General features: G+C 36.3%; 1 protein-coding gene across 2 annotated transcripts in view; it reads left to right on the top strand.

Annotated features, from left to right (window-relative positions):
- The window catches only part of LOC126298442 (rho guanine nucleotide exchange factor 17), a 950,787-nt gene that overhangs the window by 903,166 nt on the left and 26,960 nt on the right, over window positions 1–20,661 (top strand). The window contains exons 13-15 of one of the 2 annotated variants that reach the window (XM_049989771.1): window positions 839–1,111; window positions 4,125–4,192; window positions 18,285–18,433. In XM_049989771.1, the coding sequence (XP_049845728.1) occupies window positions 839–1,111; window positions 4,125–4,192; window positions 18,285–18,433 (490 nt within the window). Of the gene's footprint in view, window positions 1–835; window positions 1,112–4,124; window positions 4,193–18,284; window positions 18,434–20,661 lie in introns of both variants that reach the window. The other variant, XM_049989770.1, reaches the window with a different exon arrangement.

Below are 20,661 nucleotides of genomic sequence, written 5' to 3'. Positions count from 1 at the left end.
ATTCTGATTTGATATACTGCATGGAGCTATGTCATGTACTGTAACTAGCTGTGCACCATGATCTGAAAGACCATTCTCAAGAGGATAAGCATTTATGTCCTTAAACTTATCTTGGTCTATAAACAATTTATCTATCAATTTCCTGCTGTTCTTTGTTATCCAAGTAGGAAAATCAATGACGGAGCTCAAATTGAAAGAACTGAGTAATACTACAAGGTCATTCTTCCTATTACACTTACATTTCACTACTGTCCTTGTTCACACACTGGAGAACTATTAATCTTGTTCTGATGTCAGATCAACCTCAAAACAATACAGACAAAGTGGCTGATGTAAGAGACAGTTGTCTGTTCTGACAACAATATTACAGTCAAAGAACTAAGTGCAGTGATAAACACATTTAATAAGAAGTCAGCAAAAAATTTCAACAGAAAGACAGCCTACACCACTAATTACTGACCATTTTTGACATAAGTAAAATGCCTCATATCTCAACATGTATTTGCTTACAAAAATATGTTTACAAGACTTTTTTCTGATTTTGAGCCATATTACCTCCTGCAAGAATTTGGGAAACTTGTCACATAGGTTTAGCAATTATCATCTTTTAACTGTGTAAAGTGTACTCAGTACCCCTAAACTTAATACCTGTAACAGGAAAGGTAAATTTTTATAACTTACTGTATTACATACTCTATTTGTTACCAAAATTTATTAAAATGTATGGAATGTTCATAAATAACAATAATTGGTTGACAATATTTTCCTTTATCTACATAAAAGTGCTATTACCTGATATACACATATCACTCTTTTTGTGTTATGTGTGCAACAGCAGCTCTTCTAGTGATGGTGACTATGAAACAGAAGAGTGTGTTGGGGCAGATGAAGAACCAAAGAACAATTCAATGGAGCCAATCAGTATAACAGCAACACCAAGTGAAGTGAGCATAGCCACAGTGCCTGCCTCAGAGGATAGTGACAGCATGCAGCCCACCATGTGGCTTGGTACTGAAGATGGCTGCATCCATGTCTACAACTGCACTGATAACATCAGAATCAAGAAGAACAAGATTAAAATTCAACATGGCTCATCAGTACATTGTATCATGTGAGTGTTCTTTTTTTTTCAATTAATTTGGGCAATCCAGTAAGCTATAGATAGCAGTGCTCTAGTTGTGTGCTGTGCTTCTTGACTTCCATAGGGATTGGATAAAGCTTAACAGTGCGACACAGCAAAAAAAAAAAAAAAAAAAAAAAAAAAAAAAAAAAAAAAAAAAAAAAAAAAAATGGACTTATGACCATTTGCAGATATCCCAGTTCATAGTATTTTTTATGTCATTCTGATCGATGAACCATTGTCAGAGTGAATGTTTCTCCATGAACTTACCTCACTGAACTGACGGGTCCTCTTTACGTATTCTGAGTAAGGAGCATTTGTCAAATTTAATATCCTTTTTAGTTTTATCTCATAAAACTGTGATAGGCCCACAAAAGATTTCTAAAAGTATCACTTTCAAATTAGATCAAAAGGCAAGCATATTCTTTACTATCCCAGTCTTTGTTCTGCTGATAGGTGACATTTCTTATAACTGTTGCTGAAATTTATATACAGGGTGTACATAAAGTCTGGGAACTCTTTCCATTATTTATTGCACAAGAACCAAACATTGTACAGATGTCATAAATATTGCATTTTGAAGAGAAACTCCTAAAGTTTTTTTACAAACATTGCATATCCAAACCATGAGTGACCCAGCAAACATCAATATGGTGATCGAATTCTTGCCCTACCCATCCCAGCATGGCATCATCGACTGTGGCAGTCGCTTACAATATTCTCTCCCAGAGCTCTGATACATCATGTGGTAGAGGTGGTACATACACCAAATCTTTCATGTGTCCCCACAGAAAAAAGTCACGTAGAGTGATATCTGTTGATTGGGGAGGCCATTTCATGAAACAGCTGTCCACTTCTGTAGCATGGCTGATCCATTAATGGCAGCTCCATGTTCAGGTACCCATGAATTTCATGATGAAAATGGGGTGGAGCCCCATCCTGCTGAAAGATGAACAGAGAGTCCAACAGCATCTGAGGTATCAGCCAATACTGCAACATGTCCAAGTTGGAATATTGAGTGACATTGTTCTCAGCAAAGAAGAATGGCCTTTACAGTTTTTAATGTGGCAAGGTACAAAAAACATTTACCTTTGGGGAATCATGCTCAAATTCAATGCATTTCTGTGTATGCTTTGTACCCCAGATTTAACAATTTTTCCTGTTCACTTTCACATTAGTGGAAAAAGTGGCTTCGTCACAAAAAATTTAGCGGTCAACAATGCTATCTCCATCATCATTCAACTGTTGCAACTGCGAACAAAACTCTGGTCCTTGTCATCATCACTGAGCTCTAGCACTAGCTCCAATTTGAATGGTTTCATTGACAGCTTCTGTCATAGGACTTTCCACAGTGTCGTTGAAGTCATTTTCAGTTCATGGGATGCACAATGCACTGATTTCTTTGGACTCCTTATGAATGTCTCTCCTACATGCTCCACATTCACTTCACTCACACTGAAACGCCCACTTCTCTTTGCCGGGCACAAGCAACCCGTTGTAACAAATTTGTTGTGCCAGTGGTAAATGGCCGTTCTTGTTGGTGGCTTCTTACTGTACTTGGTTCCAAACATCCATTGTTTTAGTCAAATTCCAACACACAGAAAGCAGCACTCCACACCCGAACTCGCCATGTTTGTGACTATCGGCAGATTACCAAACTACACTGTGGTGGTATACATGAAAAAAGTTTCACGGTTTTTTATGTACACCCTGTATATATTCATTTTCTGAATAAAAACAAAGATTCCAAGACTTACCAAGCGGGAAAGCGCCGGTAGACAGGCACAATAAATAAAACACACACACAGAATTTCTAGCTTTCGCAACCGACGGTTGCTTCTTCAGGAAAGAGGGAAGGAGAGGGAAAGACGAAAGGATGTGGGTTTTAAGGGAGAGGGTAAGGAGTCATTCCAATCCCGGGAGCGGAAAGACTTACCTTAGGGGGAAAAAGGACAGGTGTACACTCGCACACACACACATATCCATCCTCACATACACAGACACAAGCAGACATTTGTAAAGGCAAAGAGTTCGGGCACAGATGTCAGGTGAGGCGGAAGTACAGAGGCAAAGAAGTTGTTGAAAGACAGGTGAGGTATGAGCAGCGGCAACTTGAAATTAGCGGAGGTTCAGGCCTGGTGGATATCAAGAAGAGAGGATATACTGAAGGGCAAGTTCCCATCTTCGGAGTTCAGATAGGTTGGTGTTGGTGGGAAGTATCCAGATAACCCGGATGGTGTAACACTGTGCCAAGATGTGCTGGCCGTGCACCAAGGCATGTTTAGCCACAGGGTGATCCTCATTACCAACAAACACTGTCTGCCTGTGTCCATTCATGCGAATGGACAGTTTGTTGCTGGTCATTCCCACATAGAAAGCGTCACAGTGCAGGCAGGTCAGTTGGTAAATCACGTGGGTGCTTTCACATGTGGCTCTGCCTTTGATCGTGTACACCTTCCGGGTTACAGGACTGGAGTAGGTGGTGGTGGGAGGGTGCATAGGACAGGTTTTACACTGGGGGCAGTTACAAGGGTAGGAGCCAGAGGGTAGGGAAGGTGGTTTGGGGATTTCATAGGGATGAACCAAGAGGTTACGAAGGTTAGGTGGACGGCGGAAAGACACTCTTGGTGGAGTGGGGAGGATTTCATGAAATCAAAAACATTTAATAAGCGAGATTAATATCCTCAAATTATTGGGAAAGAACATGGTACCAAAATTATTTCTGATAGTTACAGTCTTTACTAAATAACAAGTTTTGTGTTGCCAATTACATTCCCGCTTATGACCTTCGCCATTACATGTCACACAATTCATCATAGCAGTATGTGTGAGATGATTTTTATCCAATCTGTCCCATACTTGAGTGCCCTGATATGAAAGAAGATCAATAAATTTATCTCTGTAACTCTTTTCCTTAAAACAGTCTCTAATATCCTAAGAATCTAGTCCACTAAATATAGCAGTCACATATTAACACTGTATTTTTTAATGATATTTTTTTCAGATACCTGGACAACAGAGTTTTTGTGTCCTTAGCAAATGGAGATATCACGGTGTACACTAGAGACTCAAGTAAGTGACAGTTTTCTTTTATTTTAAGGCTTACCATTATAATCTATTACATAAAATGTCGAGTTAAAGTCAGTATTGATAAAAACACATTTATTTGCATAAAAAATGAAAATGTTGCAAAAGAGCTGAAGACACATGAAAAACTTGAAAATTTCTTGACATATTGTTGTCATCATGGGCTGACAACAATACCAGAGCATAAAAGTGTTGTGTTCAACAGCTAACTAGAACAATTAGGTTTGGCTAATGCTAGATGTGTATTTTGTGGAAACACATACAAAAAAGGTAGAATGTTTTGTATATCCTCCTCATTCGGAGCAAAACAATGTTACATGATAATACAAAATATGCAATTTTTCTTAATGCATAATAAATTGTAAAGGTAAAAAATCATAAACTGTCAGGAACTGATCATTTTGTTTGATTGTATGCTAGTATCTTGACTTTTTTCACACAAACTCCAGTTCATATCATCTTTGATGACTTGAAAGACATTTTTTCTGATTTTGAGAAGGTAACAAAGCAAAACAAGTGTGAAATCAGCAAGAGCTTAATCACAGTAGAAAGTAACTTCTGTGGCCCACTTCTCAATATAATGCACATTGCCTTACAGGGCACTGACTTTTCATTTCATCTCTGTTGAGTTGTGCTGTGATGGTAGATGAAATATGGAGTCATGACTGCAGGTAATAACCCAATCCTCAAGTAAGCCAAACAAGTTAGAGCAGATATTATGCACAAAAAATCTTAGGTGACAACTGTGAATTTAAATGTTTACTATGTAACACTGTGAAGATTTCATTGTAACTTTCAAAGTAGGTAGAAAGTCAAGTTGGCTCTTGACATTATTCTGCTTTACAATGACACAGAGTTGTATACTGCTATGAAAACTTAACATGTGTTTGAAGTATGTGGCTGGGAGTAGTTTGCTCTTTTAAGCCTAGGTAAGAGCTACTCCTCTACATTAAATAAAGCTCTCTCTCCCTGACTAAGTATACTTTATTCCCAAATATTTACCACTCTTTCTCTCAGCTTCTTCTGTTTTGTCCCTGACCTACTATAAAGGAAAACTTGATTCATAGTGTTGTAAGGAAGATTTCAATAAGTCATTTAAATTTCTCATCTTGATCATTCTGTAAATTTTTTCTGCACAATGTAACTGTGTTAGCATTTATGATTCTGTGAAATTTTACTATTCCAGTTTTAGTGAAATTTATTTGATTGGGATCCTTTATTGCTGATGTTTGACCCTCAAGGTGAGGTATAACATTTATTATAGAACCATGTTGATGTCATGCAAGATAATTGGATTAACAAATAAATTATCAGTTGGTGTTGCACTGTATCCTATTGTAATTGAGAATTTTGGAGTTAGGGATGAAACTAAAGGCATTAGTAAAACTAAGTGCCCTTGATCAGAACCAATCTGGATGAAATCAATACTGATATCTCTACATACAGTTATTTCCCAGTTACTTCTACCATCCATACAATTCATATTTGTATTGCTCGAGGCAGGGAGTCAAGTGGCCATCTGCACTCGCCCATACATCATCTGAGTGGACAGGTGTGTACACCTTCAGCAGAATCTGAAGAGATGTACAGGAGTTCCTGCCTGTGGCTGTTGAGCAAGCGAGGTACAGCCGTCTACAAGTTCTGGCTTATATCAGCACCAATGACATCTGTCATTTGGGTTCTGAGGCCATCCTCACTTCATACAGGATGCTGGCAGAAGTGGTGAAGACTGCTGGCCTTGCACAGAGAGTGCAAGCAGAGCTCACAATCTGCAGCATCATTCCTGGGACTGATAGGGATCCTTTAGTTTGGAGGTGACTCAAGGGTCTTACCCAAAAGCTTTGTCAATTGTGTGATGATCTTGGCTACAGATTTCTGGCCTACTTTATGGGATGGATAATTTTTGTTGGACTCCCCTTGACTGGTCAGAGGTGCGCTACACAAAGGAAGTAGCTACTCATGTAGCAGAGTACTTGTGGAGTGCATATGGTGTCAGTTTGAGGTACTCTGATTAATGCTCACCAGTCAAAATGTAGAGAGCAGAATCAGACCATGTACAAAATAAAGACACTTTGACTGTCAAAATTTTACCAGTAAACTGTTGAAGTATTCATAAAAAGGCTGCTGAATTTACTGCCCTCCAGGAAAATTGTTGTGCTCAAATTATTCTCTGAGCTGAGAGCTGGCTGAAACCCAAATTATAAATCTGTGAAATATTTAATGAGGTGTAGAATGCATATCAAAAAGACAGAGTAGGCACCATAGGAGGAGAAATGTTCATTGCAGTTGACAAAAATATCATGTCTATCAAGACCAAAACACTCTGATTGTGAAGTTATCTGGATGCCTGTAACAGGTCTGAGTGAACTTAAGTAAGTTATCAGATGTTTTTACTGGACATCTGGTTCTATTGTGAAAGTTTTAGAATCTTTCAAAGGAAGTCTACACACAGTAACTTGGTAATTCAGTATTAATTGAAGGTGACTTTAACACACCATGTATAGACTGGGACATTGATGGTTTCATTTCAGGTGGTACAGACAGGCATTCTTGTGAAGTGCTTTCCAATACATTTTCTGGAAACTGGCTAGTTTGAAGCCTGTATGTTAAGGAAATTTTTAAACATTGTAGTTTTATATAGATTTGACCTCATTGACAGTGTCAGTATAGAGATAGGGATTAGTGATTATGATGTTATCATAACAATGACAGTTACTAAAGTTAATAAATCCATCAAGAAGGCTAGGAAGTATTTTTGGTAGAAGGAACATATAAGCATTTGTTAGCAACCCACTTACAAAATGAAAGGACATCATTTAATTTCAGTATGATGGATGTAAAGTAATTATGGGCAAAGTTTAAACAAATCATAAATCATGCCCTGGAGAAGTATGTCCTGGTAATTGGATTTAGGATGGAAAAATCCCATGGTGGTTTAATAACAAAATTTGGAAATTGCTGAGGAAGCAGAGACTGTTGCACTCTCTGCCCAAAAAGAAATGCACAGATGATTATCGGCAAAAGTTAGTAGAAATTTGTGCATATATAAGAAGTTCAATGCACAAACCTGTGCCATTAGGTGTCATATGCTGCTGTTGGTGCATCATTACCATGATACGAGCACCACTTAGGACTAGTTACAGGGTGCTGGGACTGGAATGGGTGAGGTGGTCAGTTGTTGTGAACTTGTGAGCAAGTACTCACTTGACGATACTCCTGCAGTTGGCTATTTTTTCCAGTAGACGTGTACAATAGTGGACTGTTTCACTCTTCTTCTGACTGTCCTGTTTCATGATGTCATTCGAATTTGAATTAACACCCACCTTTGCTCGAATGCTGAACTGGTAGGACAAACCCTTGCACATATTTAAACCATACTTCATCCAAGATTAAACTGAATGGTATGTCCTTTCTTTTAACTAAAGTTATTTGGGTAAATCTAGACTGAATGTGAAGTGTAGTACTTTATAGGACTGATGTTTTATGTTAACTCTTGTTGTTATGTCCAAACTGGTGAAGGTTGGTTAACTAGAATAATATTTTTCAGTGTAACTCTAACGTTAAGTTTACTACAGAGAAACTGAGTTGTTTCAGTAGCACATGAATGTCACTGCTGTGGCATTTGGTAACATAGTGCCTACTGTGTGGTTATACGTGGTGCCCTTACATTAATAAGCTTACTGCCAGTTTCATTAGCACTTGTGTACCACTGAACCAACTCAGTTTCTCTCCAGTAAACTTAGCATTAGACCCATTAATTCAGGTGTGTGTTCACAATCTGAAAAATATTACTGTAGTTAACCAAACTGCACCAGTTTTGACATAACAACAAGAGTTAACATGAAACATCAGTCTTATAAAGTACTACACTCCACATAACTTTAGTTAACAGAAAAGATATACTGTTCAGTTTAAGCTTGGATGGTGTATGGTTTAAAGATGCACAAGTGATTGTCCTGGCAGTTCAGCATTCAAATGCAATTTCTGTGTGTCACCAACTAATGCAATCTATTCAAGCTGGGTGTTAATACAAATTCCAATGGCACCATGAAACAGGACACCCAACAATGTGATCCATTACCCAGATTCCACTATTGCACATATCCACTGCACAATCTAGCCAACCACATGTGACAGTAACCACGTGCTTGAGTCAGTACTTGTTCATGAGCTCATGCCAACTCACCACTTTGACTGCTCCAGTTCCACCACACTGCAACCACTGCCAGGTGGCACTCACATTGTGACAACAATTTCCCAACAGCAAGATGTACCATACAACAGCACAAAGCATACTGTAATTACCACTATCATGCCTCAGCAAAGGATCTTGCTGAGAATTTGAGGAAATTCTGGTCCTCCATAAAATTGCTAAGCGAGTCAAAGGCTTCTATCAGGCCACTTCCTGATGAGTCTGATGTGGCAATAGAACACAGCAAAATGAATTATGAAGTTTAAAATCTTGCATTTAAGGACACATTTGTGCAGGTGGATCATACAAACATACTGTCATCTGAGTGTCATACAGACTCCCATATAGAGAACATAATAATGGCCATCCCTGGTGTAGAGAAGCAATTGAAAGACTTGAAAACAAATAAGTTACTAGGGCCTGAATGGAATCCCAGTTTGGCATTACAAAGAATGCTCTGCTGCATTGGAACCTTGCTTAAATTGCAATTATCATGAATCTCTCATCCAGCACTAAGTACCAAGTGACTGGAAAAATACTCAGGTGATTTATTTATTTATTTATTTCGTATTCCATTAATCCGTATTGTGATAAATCACAAGGATGTGGAATGAGTCATGATTACATACAACAGATATAATACACATATATAAAATGACAAAAATGTACCATAAGATTATGAATAAGTTTGTAGGTTAAAATCAAATCAAAGGTATAGCTCAAGTAATATAAAACAATACCTAAAAAGGAAATATAGTACATTTTCCAAATTAAACAAATAATACACATATATAAAATGACAAAAATGTACCATAAGATTATGAATAAGTTTGTAGGTTAAAATCAAATCAAAGGTATAGCTCAAGTAATATAAAACAATACCTAAAAAGGAAATATAGTACATTTTCCAAATTAAACAGTTAATGTGATCTATAGCAAACAAATTTTTATCAGTATAAAAAATCATTGCTTTATCTGTAGATACTCATCAAGAGAATAGAAGGAATTTACCATTAGGTATTCTCTCAATTTACATTTAAAAGTAGGTAAGACATTAATGTGATCTTTAATACCTGATGGAAGGGAGTTGAAAATTTTTGTGGCTGAATAATGAACACCTTTCTGAACAAGACTTAAATGTTTCAGATCCCTGTGTAGATCATTTTTAGACCTAGTATTATGATCATGACATTCACTATTAGTTTTAAAGAGAGATAGGTTGTTAGAAACAAAAATCATCAAAGAAAATATGAATTGAGAGGTAAGTGTTAATATTTGTAACTTATGAAACAGACTTCTGCAAGAATATCTTGGATGAACACCACTCATGATTCTAACAGCTCTCTTCTGTGCAGTAAATATTTTTTTGGCTAAAGGCTTGTTGCCCCAAAATATTATGCCATACGACATGATAGAATGAAAATAACCAAAGTAGGCAGCTTTAGTAGCGTCCTCATCACCAATGGGGGTGATTACACGCAGAGCATAAGTTGCCACACTGAGCCTTCTATGTAGGTCTAAGATATGCTCAGACCAGTTCAGCTTGCCATCAATTAGAATGCCCAAGAACTTAGATGATTCACAGTGTAGTATATTTTGGTTACCACAGTTTAAGTGGCATACTTCATTTTCTTGTTGAGATGTGTGAAATTGCATATACTGAGTTTTCTGAATGTTTAGAGTTAGTCCGTTGCACTTAAACCAGTGTAGGATGTCAACGAGTACAGCATTAAATTTATTTTCTAGGTCACTGTTAGTTCGACTTTCAAGCAGAATAGTGGTGTCATCGGCAAAAAGAGTAAATTTACACTCGGTGTCTGTGCAAAGTGGGAGATCATTGATGAAGATAAGGAAAAGCAAAGGTCCTAGGATGGACCCCTGAGGCACACCACACTTTAATGTGCCCCAATCAGAAGAAATGGGACTATCATTGGCACCATTAATTATCACCTTCTGTTTTCTGTTTTGCAGATATGATTCTATCCATCTACCAATGCTACCTCGCAAGCCATAAAAATTAGCCTTATGTAAGAGAATGTTGTGGTCCACACAGTCAAAGGCCTTAGACAAGTCACAAAAAATTCCAATAGGTGACATTTTATTATTTATTGACTCTAAAATTTCATTTGTGAGAGAAAAAATAGCCTGCTCAGTTGATCTACCTTTTTGGAAACCAAACTGGTTTCTGTTGAGTATGTTGTGGCTGTTAAGATGTTCTACAATTCTTATATACATTAGTTTCTCTAATACTTTTGAGAAACTACTTAGTAGTGATATTGGACAGTAGTTAGATAAATTAGTTTTGTCACCCTTCTTGAAAAGTGGTTTCACAACGGCAAGCTTTAATCTCTCTGGGACAACACCTTGCTGGATAGACTCATTAAAAATGTGACACAGGACTTGACATATGTGGTCACTGCAATGCTTCAGTATTTTTGGTGAAATGTTGTCAATACCAGTGGAATTTTTATTTTTTAAGGCCTTGATGGTATTTTTAACTTCAGTAATAGTAACTGGGGCAATACAAATTGGGTCATACGTGTTAGGGTTAGCTCTGTGTAATAAATGCATAGCAGCATTTAAGGAACCGTTACAACCTACTTGTTCTGCTGCAGTTATGAAGTGATTGTTGAATATGTTGGAAACTGTTACAGGATTATGAATAACCTCATCCTTATAGCTTATCTCTGTGGTATTAACATTCTTGTTACTCTTGCCACACTCTCTCTTTATAACATTCCAAACTGCTTTTATTTTGTTCTCAGATTTATCAATTTCAGACTTAATATACAGGCTCTTGGATTTGTTTATCACCCTTTTTAAAATTTTACAATATAACTTATAATGAGACCTTTCAAGGGGATCATTTGATACTCTTAGTGAGGCATGTAACTCCCTCTTAGTCCTGCAAGAAATTTTTATACCTCCAGTAATCCATGGTTTACTGGAAGAAACCTCATTGTTCTTTCTGACAGTTTTTTTGGGAAAGCCATTTCAAATACAGATATAAATTCATTTAAAAAAAGGTTAAATTTATCATTAACATCTGATGTGCTGTACACTGGCTCCCAATCTATCTGTGACAAATAGTCGTTAAAGGCAGACACAGTTTCAGTGTTTATACATCTATAGGACCTATAGGTGTGGGAGATTTTATTGCACAAACTGATGTTATTTACTTTCAGAAGTTGTCCATCATGGTCAGACAGGCCATAAATTACTTTGCTCACACTAGCACTGTTGACTCTATTCTTGTCAATGAAAATATTATCTAGAAGGCTCTTGCAATTTTCTGTAACTCTAGTGGGCCAGGTAACCATCGCAGCCAAGTTGTAAGAATTCATTAAGTGGTGCAGGTCAGTTTTGAGGTTGTTATCAGTTAAGAAGTTGACATTAAAGTCACCTACAATTATTAAATTTCTAGTTTTAGAGAACAATTTGGTCAAAAGAGATTCTAACTTATTCATAAAGATGCAAAACTTCCCTGCTGGAGCTCTGTAAATTGCAAGCACAGTAAGTAACATGTCCTTTGCAGAAATTTCAGTCCCGCAAACTTCAAAATGTTGATCTACACAATACTTACTTAGATCTAAAGATTTATAAATGATTTTACTGTCTATATAAATTACAGCACCACCTTTCTCCTTACTTGTTCTGCAGTAATGAGTAGCTAGATCATACCCATCAAGCTGCAGCCCATCAATTCCAACTGTTACATGATGCTCAGTAAGGCATAAAACATGAGGACGGTCAACAGTGTCCATGTCCCCTAAATTTACAGATAAAAACTCTAATTTACGATTCATGTATATAAGTAGGGTAAAAGAATGAAGCCACAAAATTGCAGATCAATTTCATTAACATCAGTTTGCAGCAAAATTCTTCAATGTATTCTCAGTTAGAATATAACAAATTTCTTTGAGATGAAGAGTTTCTGTTCACAAATCAGCATGTATTTAGAAAGAATCGCTTGTGCAAAACTTAGCTTGCCCTTTTGTCGCTTGATATCATGTATGAATAAAGGGCAACAGGCAGATTCCATATGCCTAGATTTAAAAAAAAAATTGGTATGGTGGTCCATTGCAGACTGTTAATGAAGGTTTGAGCATGTGGAATAGATTCTGATATATGCGAATGGATCAAAGACTTCTTAAGTAATAGAACCCAGTACTTTGTCCTTGACATTGAGTGTTCATCAGAGACAAGGGTATTATCAGAAGTGCCACAGGGAAGTATGATAGGACCTTTCTTATTCTCCATAATGATCTGACAGACATAGTGAGCAATAATCTGTGTTTGTTTGTTGATGATGCTGTGGTGTGCAGGAAGGTGTCATTGTTGAGTGACTGTCCGAGGATACAAGCAAATTTAGGCAAAATTTCTTGTAATTCTGATGAATGGTAGCTTGCTCTGAGTGTAGAAAAAGGTAGTTAATGTGGCTGAGTAGGGAAAATAATCACGTTATATTGCAATACAACATTAGTAGTATACTGCTTGGTACAGTCATGTCAACTGAAATCTGAGTGTAACATTGCAAAGCAACACGACATGGAATAAGCATGTAAGGATGATAGTAGGTAGTGTTCATAGTCAACTTTGGTTTATTCATAGAATTTTAGGAATGTGTAGTTCACCTGTAAATGACACAGCATATGGAACACTAGTGTGACCCATGTTTTGGGACTGCTCAAGTGTTTGGGATTCCAAACAGGTCAAATTAAAGGAATAAATCAAAGCAATTCAGGTGTGGGCAGCCAGATTCATTATCAGTAGGTTTGATCAACATGTGATTACAGAGGTGCCTCATGAACTCAAGTGGGAATCCCTGGAGGGAAGACAATATTTTTTCAGGGAATGTGGAACACTAGTGCAACCCAATTTTCAGTACTCCTTAAGTGTTTTGGATCCCCATGAATCAGATTAAAGGAAGACATCAAATCAATTCAGAGGCAGGATGCTAGATTTGTTACTGGTAGGTTCGATCAACACTACAAGTTCCATAGCAAACATCAGTCCAACTTTGTAATCTTAGGCAGCAGTCTGATGATGTAATGAACCAACCTTTGCATAGGTACACATAAACAGTTTGGCTTGCTGAGCTTTTTTGAGACTGCAACTGTTTTCTATGTCATTATAGCCTCTGATGATATCTCTAGTGTTGAAGGCAAAATGTTAGGCAGAGGTGGGCAGCCAGATTCATTATCAGTAGGTTTGATCAACATGTGATTACAGAGGTGCCTCATGAACTCAAGTGGGAATCCCTGGAGGGAAGACAATATTTTTTCAGGGAATGTGGAACACTAGTGTAACCCAATGGTCTAATGCCATGGTATAATGCCCATAAAACAAAAATCACCAATATTTCTACTAAGTCTTATTAGTAACAGCTCTAATTGCACAATGAAGTTTAAAACTGTTGCTGTTGGGGGCCTTTACACTGTCCAAACCACTACACTGTGTTTTACAAAGTCTCCTGAAGTGGAGCACTCAAAGAACTTTTCAGTGCAGTATTCATGTAGGTGTATGACCTGTGATTCTATTCCACTTTTTGTATGTGTACCAACTCCTCCTGTACCTATGTTAATATAGTAATTACTTGTGTCCATTTAGGTGCATCTATTCAGTTTCCATGATTTCCAAATCATGTTCAATTATACATTAGATATCTGCAGAAACACTATTAGATTTTTCAGTTTCCTATAGTGATACAAAAAGCCAATCTTCTTATATAACAAACTTTTTATGTTTTGATGGATAAGTCCAAATGTAGCATTATTTCTGCTTTTTGTGCTGTCAGATTTGTGTTTTTTTTTTTTTTTATTTTCCTCTAATTGTTGTTTCTGTATCTACAGTTATTTGACAGTTCTGTATTTCAGAACCACTATTCCTAATAACATTTTAGTAAGAACATTGGAGATAACAGTGATTTAACACTATGCTCTGGTTGCATTGAATGCTTCTGGAAATTAGTAATGCAAGTAATCTCTTACCAGAAACATTCAAATGTGTGTTCTGTGACTACAAATGGGTGTGACATCATTCAGATGGATGTGCAATCACCTGTTAAGCAACTCCTAAGATTCTGCATTTACATGGAGCCCTTTACCCAAGACTTAACATATTGCTCACAGAGTGATACAATTTTCACATTAGTTTGAAGACCGTATCCAGTGGAATGCTGGTGTTACTTCAAATCATATAGTGGAAGATAAGGTCCAATTTATTAATATCTAAATAAAATTTTCATGATGTACATCATCAATCTTACACTCTACAGACTACATCACTACTAGGAATATACACGTGTGTGTGCATGCATGAGAGAGAGAGAGAGAGAGAGAGAGAGAGAGAGAGAGAGAGAGAGAGAGATTTACCAAACGTTTCCTCACAGTTTATGGAGTACATCTCATCAAAGCCCAGTTGAATGGTTGAAGCATACAGTATTTTAAGTCAAGCATATACACATGTGTACAAACAATAATTCCCAACACATGTGAAGCTGGCTGGTGTGGCCGGGCGGTTCTAGGTGCTTCAGTCTGGAACTGCGCGACTGCCACGGTCGCAGGTTCAAATCCTGCGTCGGGCATGGATGTGATGTCCTTAGGTTAGTTAGGTTTATGTAGTTCTAAGTTCTAGGGGACTGATGACCTCAGATGTTAAGTCCCATAGTGCTCATAGCCATTTTGAACCAACACATGTGAAGTCAACTACAAGTAGCAATAAACACTTTCTTTATGCACAGGTACCTCCACCATTTAAGTTTCTAAGCAATTAAGAAAATATCAAGACATATGACTTTTAGTGAAATTTCTGCTGCATTGTGTAGCTGCAGAATAAAAATTGAAATAATTTATGCATTTTTGTTAATTTCTTTTATGTTTTTTTACAACTGGAAACATGTTTCTTTAAAACTGTGGTATTTGTGTATAGCTAAGAAGAGCCACACTTCATATGGTCCTATTATCTTTTAGTGCATAAAATATGGTGAATGAAACCTACCACTATTGTCTTAGATGAAGTGCTGTGGGTGGGAGACAGAAATAACGGCTCCTAAATCTTACAATGGAATGGTCTTACCCAATATGTTGAGACATACCTTGAAAATTTTTTATACAGAATGAATACACTGAAAGAAAGACCCTGCCAAATTTTAGCTCCTAAGGCACCCTCAAGTATTTTTTTTTTTTTAATTGAAAATTTCCAAATTCATAGCTCACCAGGTGGCTGGAGAAGTTCAAATGGTTCTAATCACTATGAGACTTAACATCTGAGGTCATCAGTCCCTTAGAGTTAGAACTACTTAAACCTAAGTAACCTAAGGACATCACACACATCCATGCCTGATGCAGAATTCAAACCTGCGACCATATCAGCAGAGTGGTTCTGGACTGAAGTGCCTAGAACCGCTCGGCCACAGTGGCCAGCCCTGGAGAAGTGTATACCCCTCTCAGAGCTGTAGCAGATTGTGCATTCCCAACATGGCAGGGGCATATCCTTGGTTGACAGTGCATCTGTAAACAGATAACATGACTCAGCACAGTCATAATTTGTAAAAAAAAAATAAGATTTCATTGATAGTTTCTCTGAAACAATTGTCCAAAGTTACTGTTCACTCATATTTTCAACTCATTTAATATCAAAAATAATTACCAGATGCTTTTGCAGTAGGATAAGTGTTAATGATGGAGATAAAACCAAATTAAAATTCACTGTGTTTAATGCATAATGTTAAGTAGTGTGCAAATCACTTTTTCTTCATAAAATATGACCGTGAACTGCATAAATAGAAGAAAGACTTGAACAAAGCTATAAATACATGCCAAAATGGAATTCACAAAACTGAAATATTTACTGTACTGGGTAGCCACAAAGTCCCATTAGCAACCATTATTAAAGGATATAAACTGCTAACTTAAATAATTAACAAGAACAATGTTTTTTGGAGGAGTTTTCTTGAGATATAAACTATGTAGAGCTGTTATTGAGAGGAACTGCACTGTTCACAATGGAGATCTATGAGACATGGTCCCCTGAATCATAACTAAGATGAAAATTTCCTATTTAAAGTCATATTTCACCTGCTGTTATCCTCACATCTGCTATTTATAATACTGATTAGTCAGGTTTCATGATAGAACTGCAACCAAATCACACTTTACCATTTCACAGAAAAAATATAAAGACTATTGTGGACACATTTATATACAACAATGACAGTGATAAGTATGAGTTAATTACTGTTTCTGCAGCTTTATATCTGTCTTCAGGGACCTCAAGGCATATCAGGACCAAAACTAAGAAAGGACTGTTTAGTGGCAAAAATCTTATAATCGACCTATCAATACCTGGAGAAATGGGAAAGAATAATTTCACAATATTGGGAAAAGGATAAATGGCTACTCACCATAAAGATGAGCCAGTGACCTGCAGACAGACACAATGAAAAAACTGTTAAACATTATAGCTTTTGGCCAAAGCCTTCTTCATAAGAGAAAAGAAGACACACACACATTCACACAAGCAAGCATACGTCAAATACACATGACTGCTACTACTGACATCTCTGACCAGAATGCCATTGGCATCCTAATATTGTTTATATTCCAAACTGGAGTGTCCATTGTTTGAAAGAATAATTTTTAACATTTCATTTGAAGCAGGTTCTAACCAGTTGCAGATATTAAGTCATTACTTTTATTAGACTCTTGCTGTTTGCATACAATACCTCTGTCTTTAAGGAGAACAATGAAAAGATAGTTGTAACTCAGCTTCCACCCAGCACAAACAGTGTGAATCTCAAAACAGGATTTTTTTTACTGTGGAAAACATTTTTAAAGAAACTGTTGCACAGTGTAATTTCCAACAGCTCCATTTGAGATTTATCAGGAGAACAGTATTCTTAAATTGCCGTGATTTGTGCACCAGCAGTTTGCATCATTATGTTTCACGAATTTCTTTAAGTATGCCCACTGAGCAGCCTAGTAAACAGAGCAACAAGTAGGACTGTTTCTACACTCCACCACAATTCTGTCTAAATAAAACTAGTAATTACTGTGAAGTGGCAGAAAATTTTAATTTTTCTTTCATCAAATGTGCCTGGTGTAGAGAAAATGTTTGTTTTCATCATTCAAAAGAGACATTGCTTTATTGTGTTGACTGCGGGCAAATAAAAAAGGAACTCATTGTAACTGAAATATACATTATTCAGAAATTATCATAAGAACAGTGCTCCACAAATTGTTATAAATTGTTGTATGTGTAAGAAATATTTCATTATGATTGATGGAAATTGTCTGTAATATAACATCAAAGACACACTACATTGATTTATTTTCTCCTGTTAGTCACCTTTGTAAGAACTACATATGTAACAGTTTAGCCATCAGTATGAACTGCCTTGTATTTGAAACATTAACGCTACTTGACATTTTTTGTATGATTTAGGGGATTCAGATGCATGTGTGTCACTCCAGGTATTTGTACTATGCCTTGTTACGCTCTCTTGTCATGGTCCGACACACATTAGCCAGGAAGGGCTGTACAATGCACTATCATATACAGCCAATTTTAAAACAATATTTGCAGTGTTCTTAGCAGCTAAAATTTTGATACTACATTTCTTTCATTGTATTCTTCCTGCACAAAAAAATACAGTGTGGATTTTGATGTGTTGGATTGGACCATTCCAGCTGCCCCTTCTTAAGGAGAATGAAACTTTCATGACTTATTAAGTAACCACCTCTGTATTTATTTGCTCTGCTTCTTATAAGTCTGTCTAGCTTCCATTATCAAGGTAATTTGATAGGAAGTTTTCTATTAATAAGTGCCTTTAGATAAAATATTTGCAAACTCATTTTTCATCTTCCTATTGTATCTTGAATACAGATGGTGGATGGAATACCACTGACCCACTGACAGTTGGTGTTGGGACAGCAGCAATGCCAGTGACACGAATGCTGTCCATTGGAGGAAAGCTTTGGTGTGGTTGTCATAATACAATAAAAATTCTGAACACTGTTTCACTCAACATTGAGGTGAGGCAAAAAATTCAAGTCATTAAGAAACTGTTTTTAGAAATTTATTAGATGGAATTATTTAGACTTAATAACCAAGCTATTTAAAATATTTTGCCTGATGATGATAGCATACCAGCAAACATTCTGCCTTGTACAATGAAATATAACAATTAGACAAAAAAGTAGTCAAAACACTTTCTAGAATAGGAGTCAGGACTCATGATCACTGAGAAAAAGAGCATTATTGTATAATGTAATAAAATTCATAAGTCAAATTTATTTAATGTGATGTCTTGATAATCACCCAAAACAGACAGAAGTAGAGTTCCTGCATTTTCTTATAAACACTCCTGGTAATTAAGATGATTATCATCTCCTTCTTTAAATGCTCTCCACCACTGAAAGCATTCTCCAACCCATATAAAATTCTTCTATCAGACCACTGGATTTAACAAGAGATAGAAAATATTGATTAAAGAAACTGTATTGATACTAAGTATGATCTGCAAGATCAAATGTTAACCTATGTTGGACTAGGAAGAAATATTACAGGGAGTGTATTTCTATTGATATGATGACTCATTTGCAAGAATCATTGAAAATATTGGCAATCTTTCCAATTTGAACATTAACGTCATTTTCTACAAGTATTGGTCTAATTTTTCAATTGTTTACATAAAACCTACTGGCTTAATGGAGTGCTTATTAATTTTTTAGTCTTCCCCATTCTTTTTCTCTAAATGTAGCATAGCATTCACTAAGTTGAATGACTGTCATTATTTTGGGAAATGTATTTTCTGTAGGTGCTTGTGCACTACAGCTGGTTAATTTTTAACCACATTTCTCTGACATAAAACTTCTCTAATACTAATGTCTAAGCTTTAACTAATTATTTTGGACAATAGCTAGACAATGTGTTAAATTTTTCTTCCCTGCACTCTTGCATATGCATAGTTTGATGACTCAGCCAGCAGAAATATGAGACTGTAGGGCAGCAAAGCCAGAAAATTTATTGCTTATTTATTTATTTATTTATATCCCATAAATCCAATACTGCGAGGCATTCCCATGGATGTAGGACATGTCAGAATTATTACAAATAATACAAAAGGAATACATAAAAGTACCTCTTGCAAGAAAATATCTGGTACAAGACAAAATACACAGTAATAGGTGTATTATTTATGTTAAATTGGTGTATTATTTATGTTAAAAATGTGGTAGATCTTAATAGCTAAATGAAAGACACAGTAATGTTAACGGTGACTGTGAGTATTGTAATGCACAATAGCACATCAAATTAGTAAATAAAAAAATCACTTACACTTAACTCTACTGAAATATTCTTCTACTAAATAGAAGGAATTATCTAATAAATACTGTTTGAGCTGTTGTTTAAATTTGGGAAGCTCATGGATAAGTAATTTCAGTGATAGTGGGAGAGCATTGAACACCTTGCAGCTCATATAATGGACTCCTTTTTGTACAATAGTAAGGTTTTTTGATTCATAACAGAGGTCCATCTCCCTTCTGGTATTGTGGGTATGGTATGAATCATTGGTATTGTACGATTGTCCATTTTTACCAATGAAACATAACAGGGAGTAGATATATTGGCATGCAGTTGTCAGTATCCTTAATTTTCTGAAAAGGTTCGTACAAGAAAGTCTAGGCTGGACTCCACTCATTATCCTAATAACTCTCTTTTGGGTAATGAATAGTTTTTTGGATAGTGGCTGATTACCCCAGAAAACTATGCCATGCAGCAATAATGCATGGAAATAACTGAAATAAGCAGTTTTTGTGGCGTCTTGGTCACATATAGTAGAAATAGTATGAACAGCCAATGTTGCTGAGCTTGTGCTGTATTTTAATAGAAATTTTATATTTGGATTTATTTCATATCAGATACATGGATTTGAAATGCAATCTGGTATAAATTCATAATAAAACCTTTCTACTGCCATCTACATCTTGATAAAAAGAGTTAATGGATTGCAATAAGGTAAATACAAATTATTAGTTTTACTTAACTGCTTAGTAAAAACCTGCTGTTCTTGTGTTCCTCAGAGAAGTGCCCAAACTGATTACTGATTTATTAAGTAATGATATATGTATGAATACTATAAAAGCAATTGATCCATCATTTTGCATTATGTTGATTCTGTCTGTGACTTTGATTTCAGAAAAGCACATGAAGTTTCCACTCATGGCTGACATTACATCTTTATTGGATTCACAATTTT

Source organism: Schistocerca gregaria, chromosome X (genome assembly GCF_023897955.1).
Source record: "Schistocerca gregaria isolate iqSchGreg1 chromosome X, iqSchGreg1.2, whole genome shotgun sequence".
NCBI classification, from domain to species: domain Eukaryota; kingdom Metazoa; phylum Arthropoda; class Insecta; order Orthoptera; family Acrididae; genus Schistocerca; species Schistocerca gregaria.
Note: the sequence above shows the minus strand (reverse complement) of the source record. Positions and strands in the feature narration are given on the sequence as shown.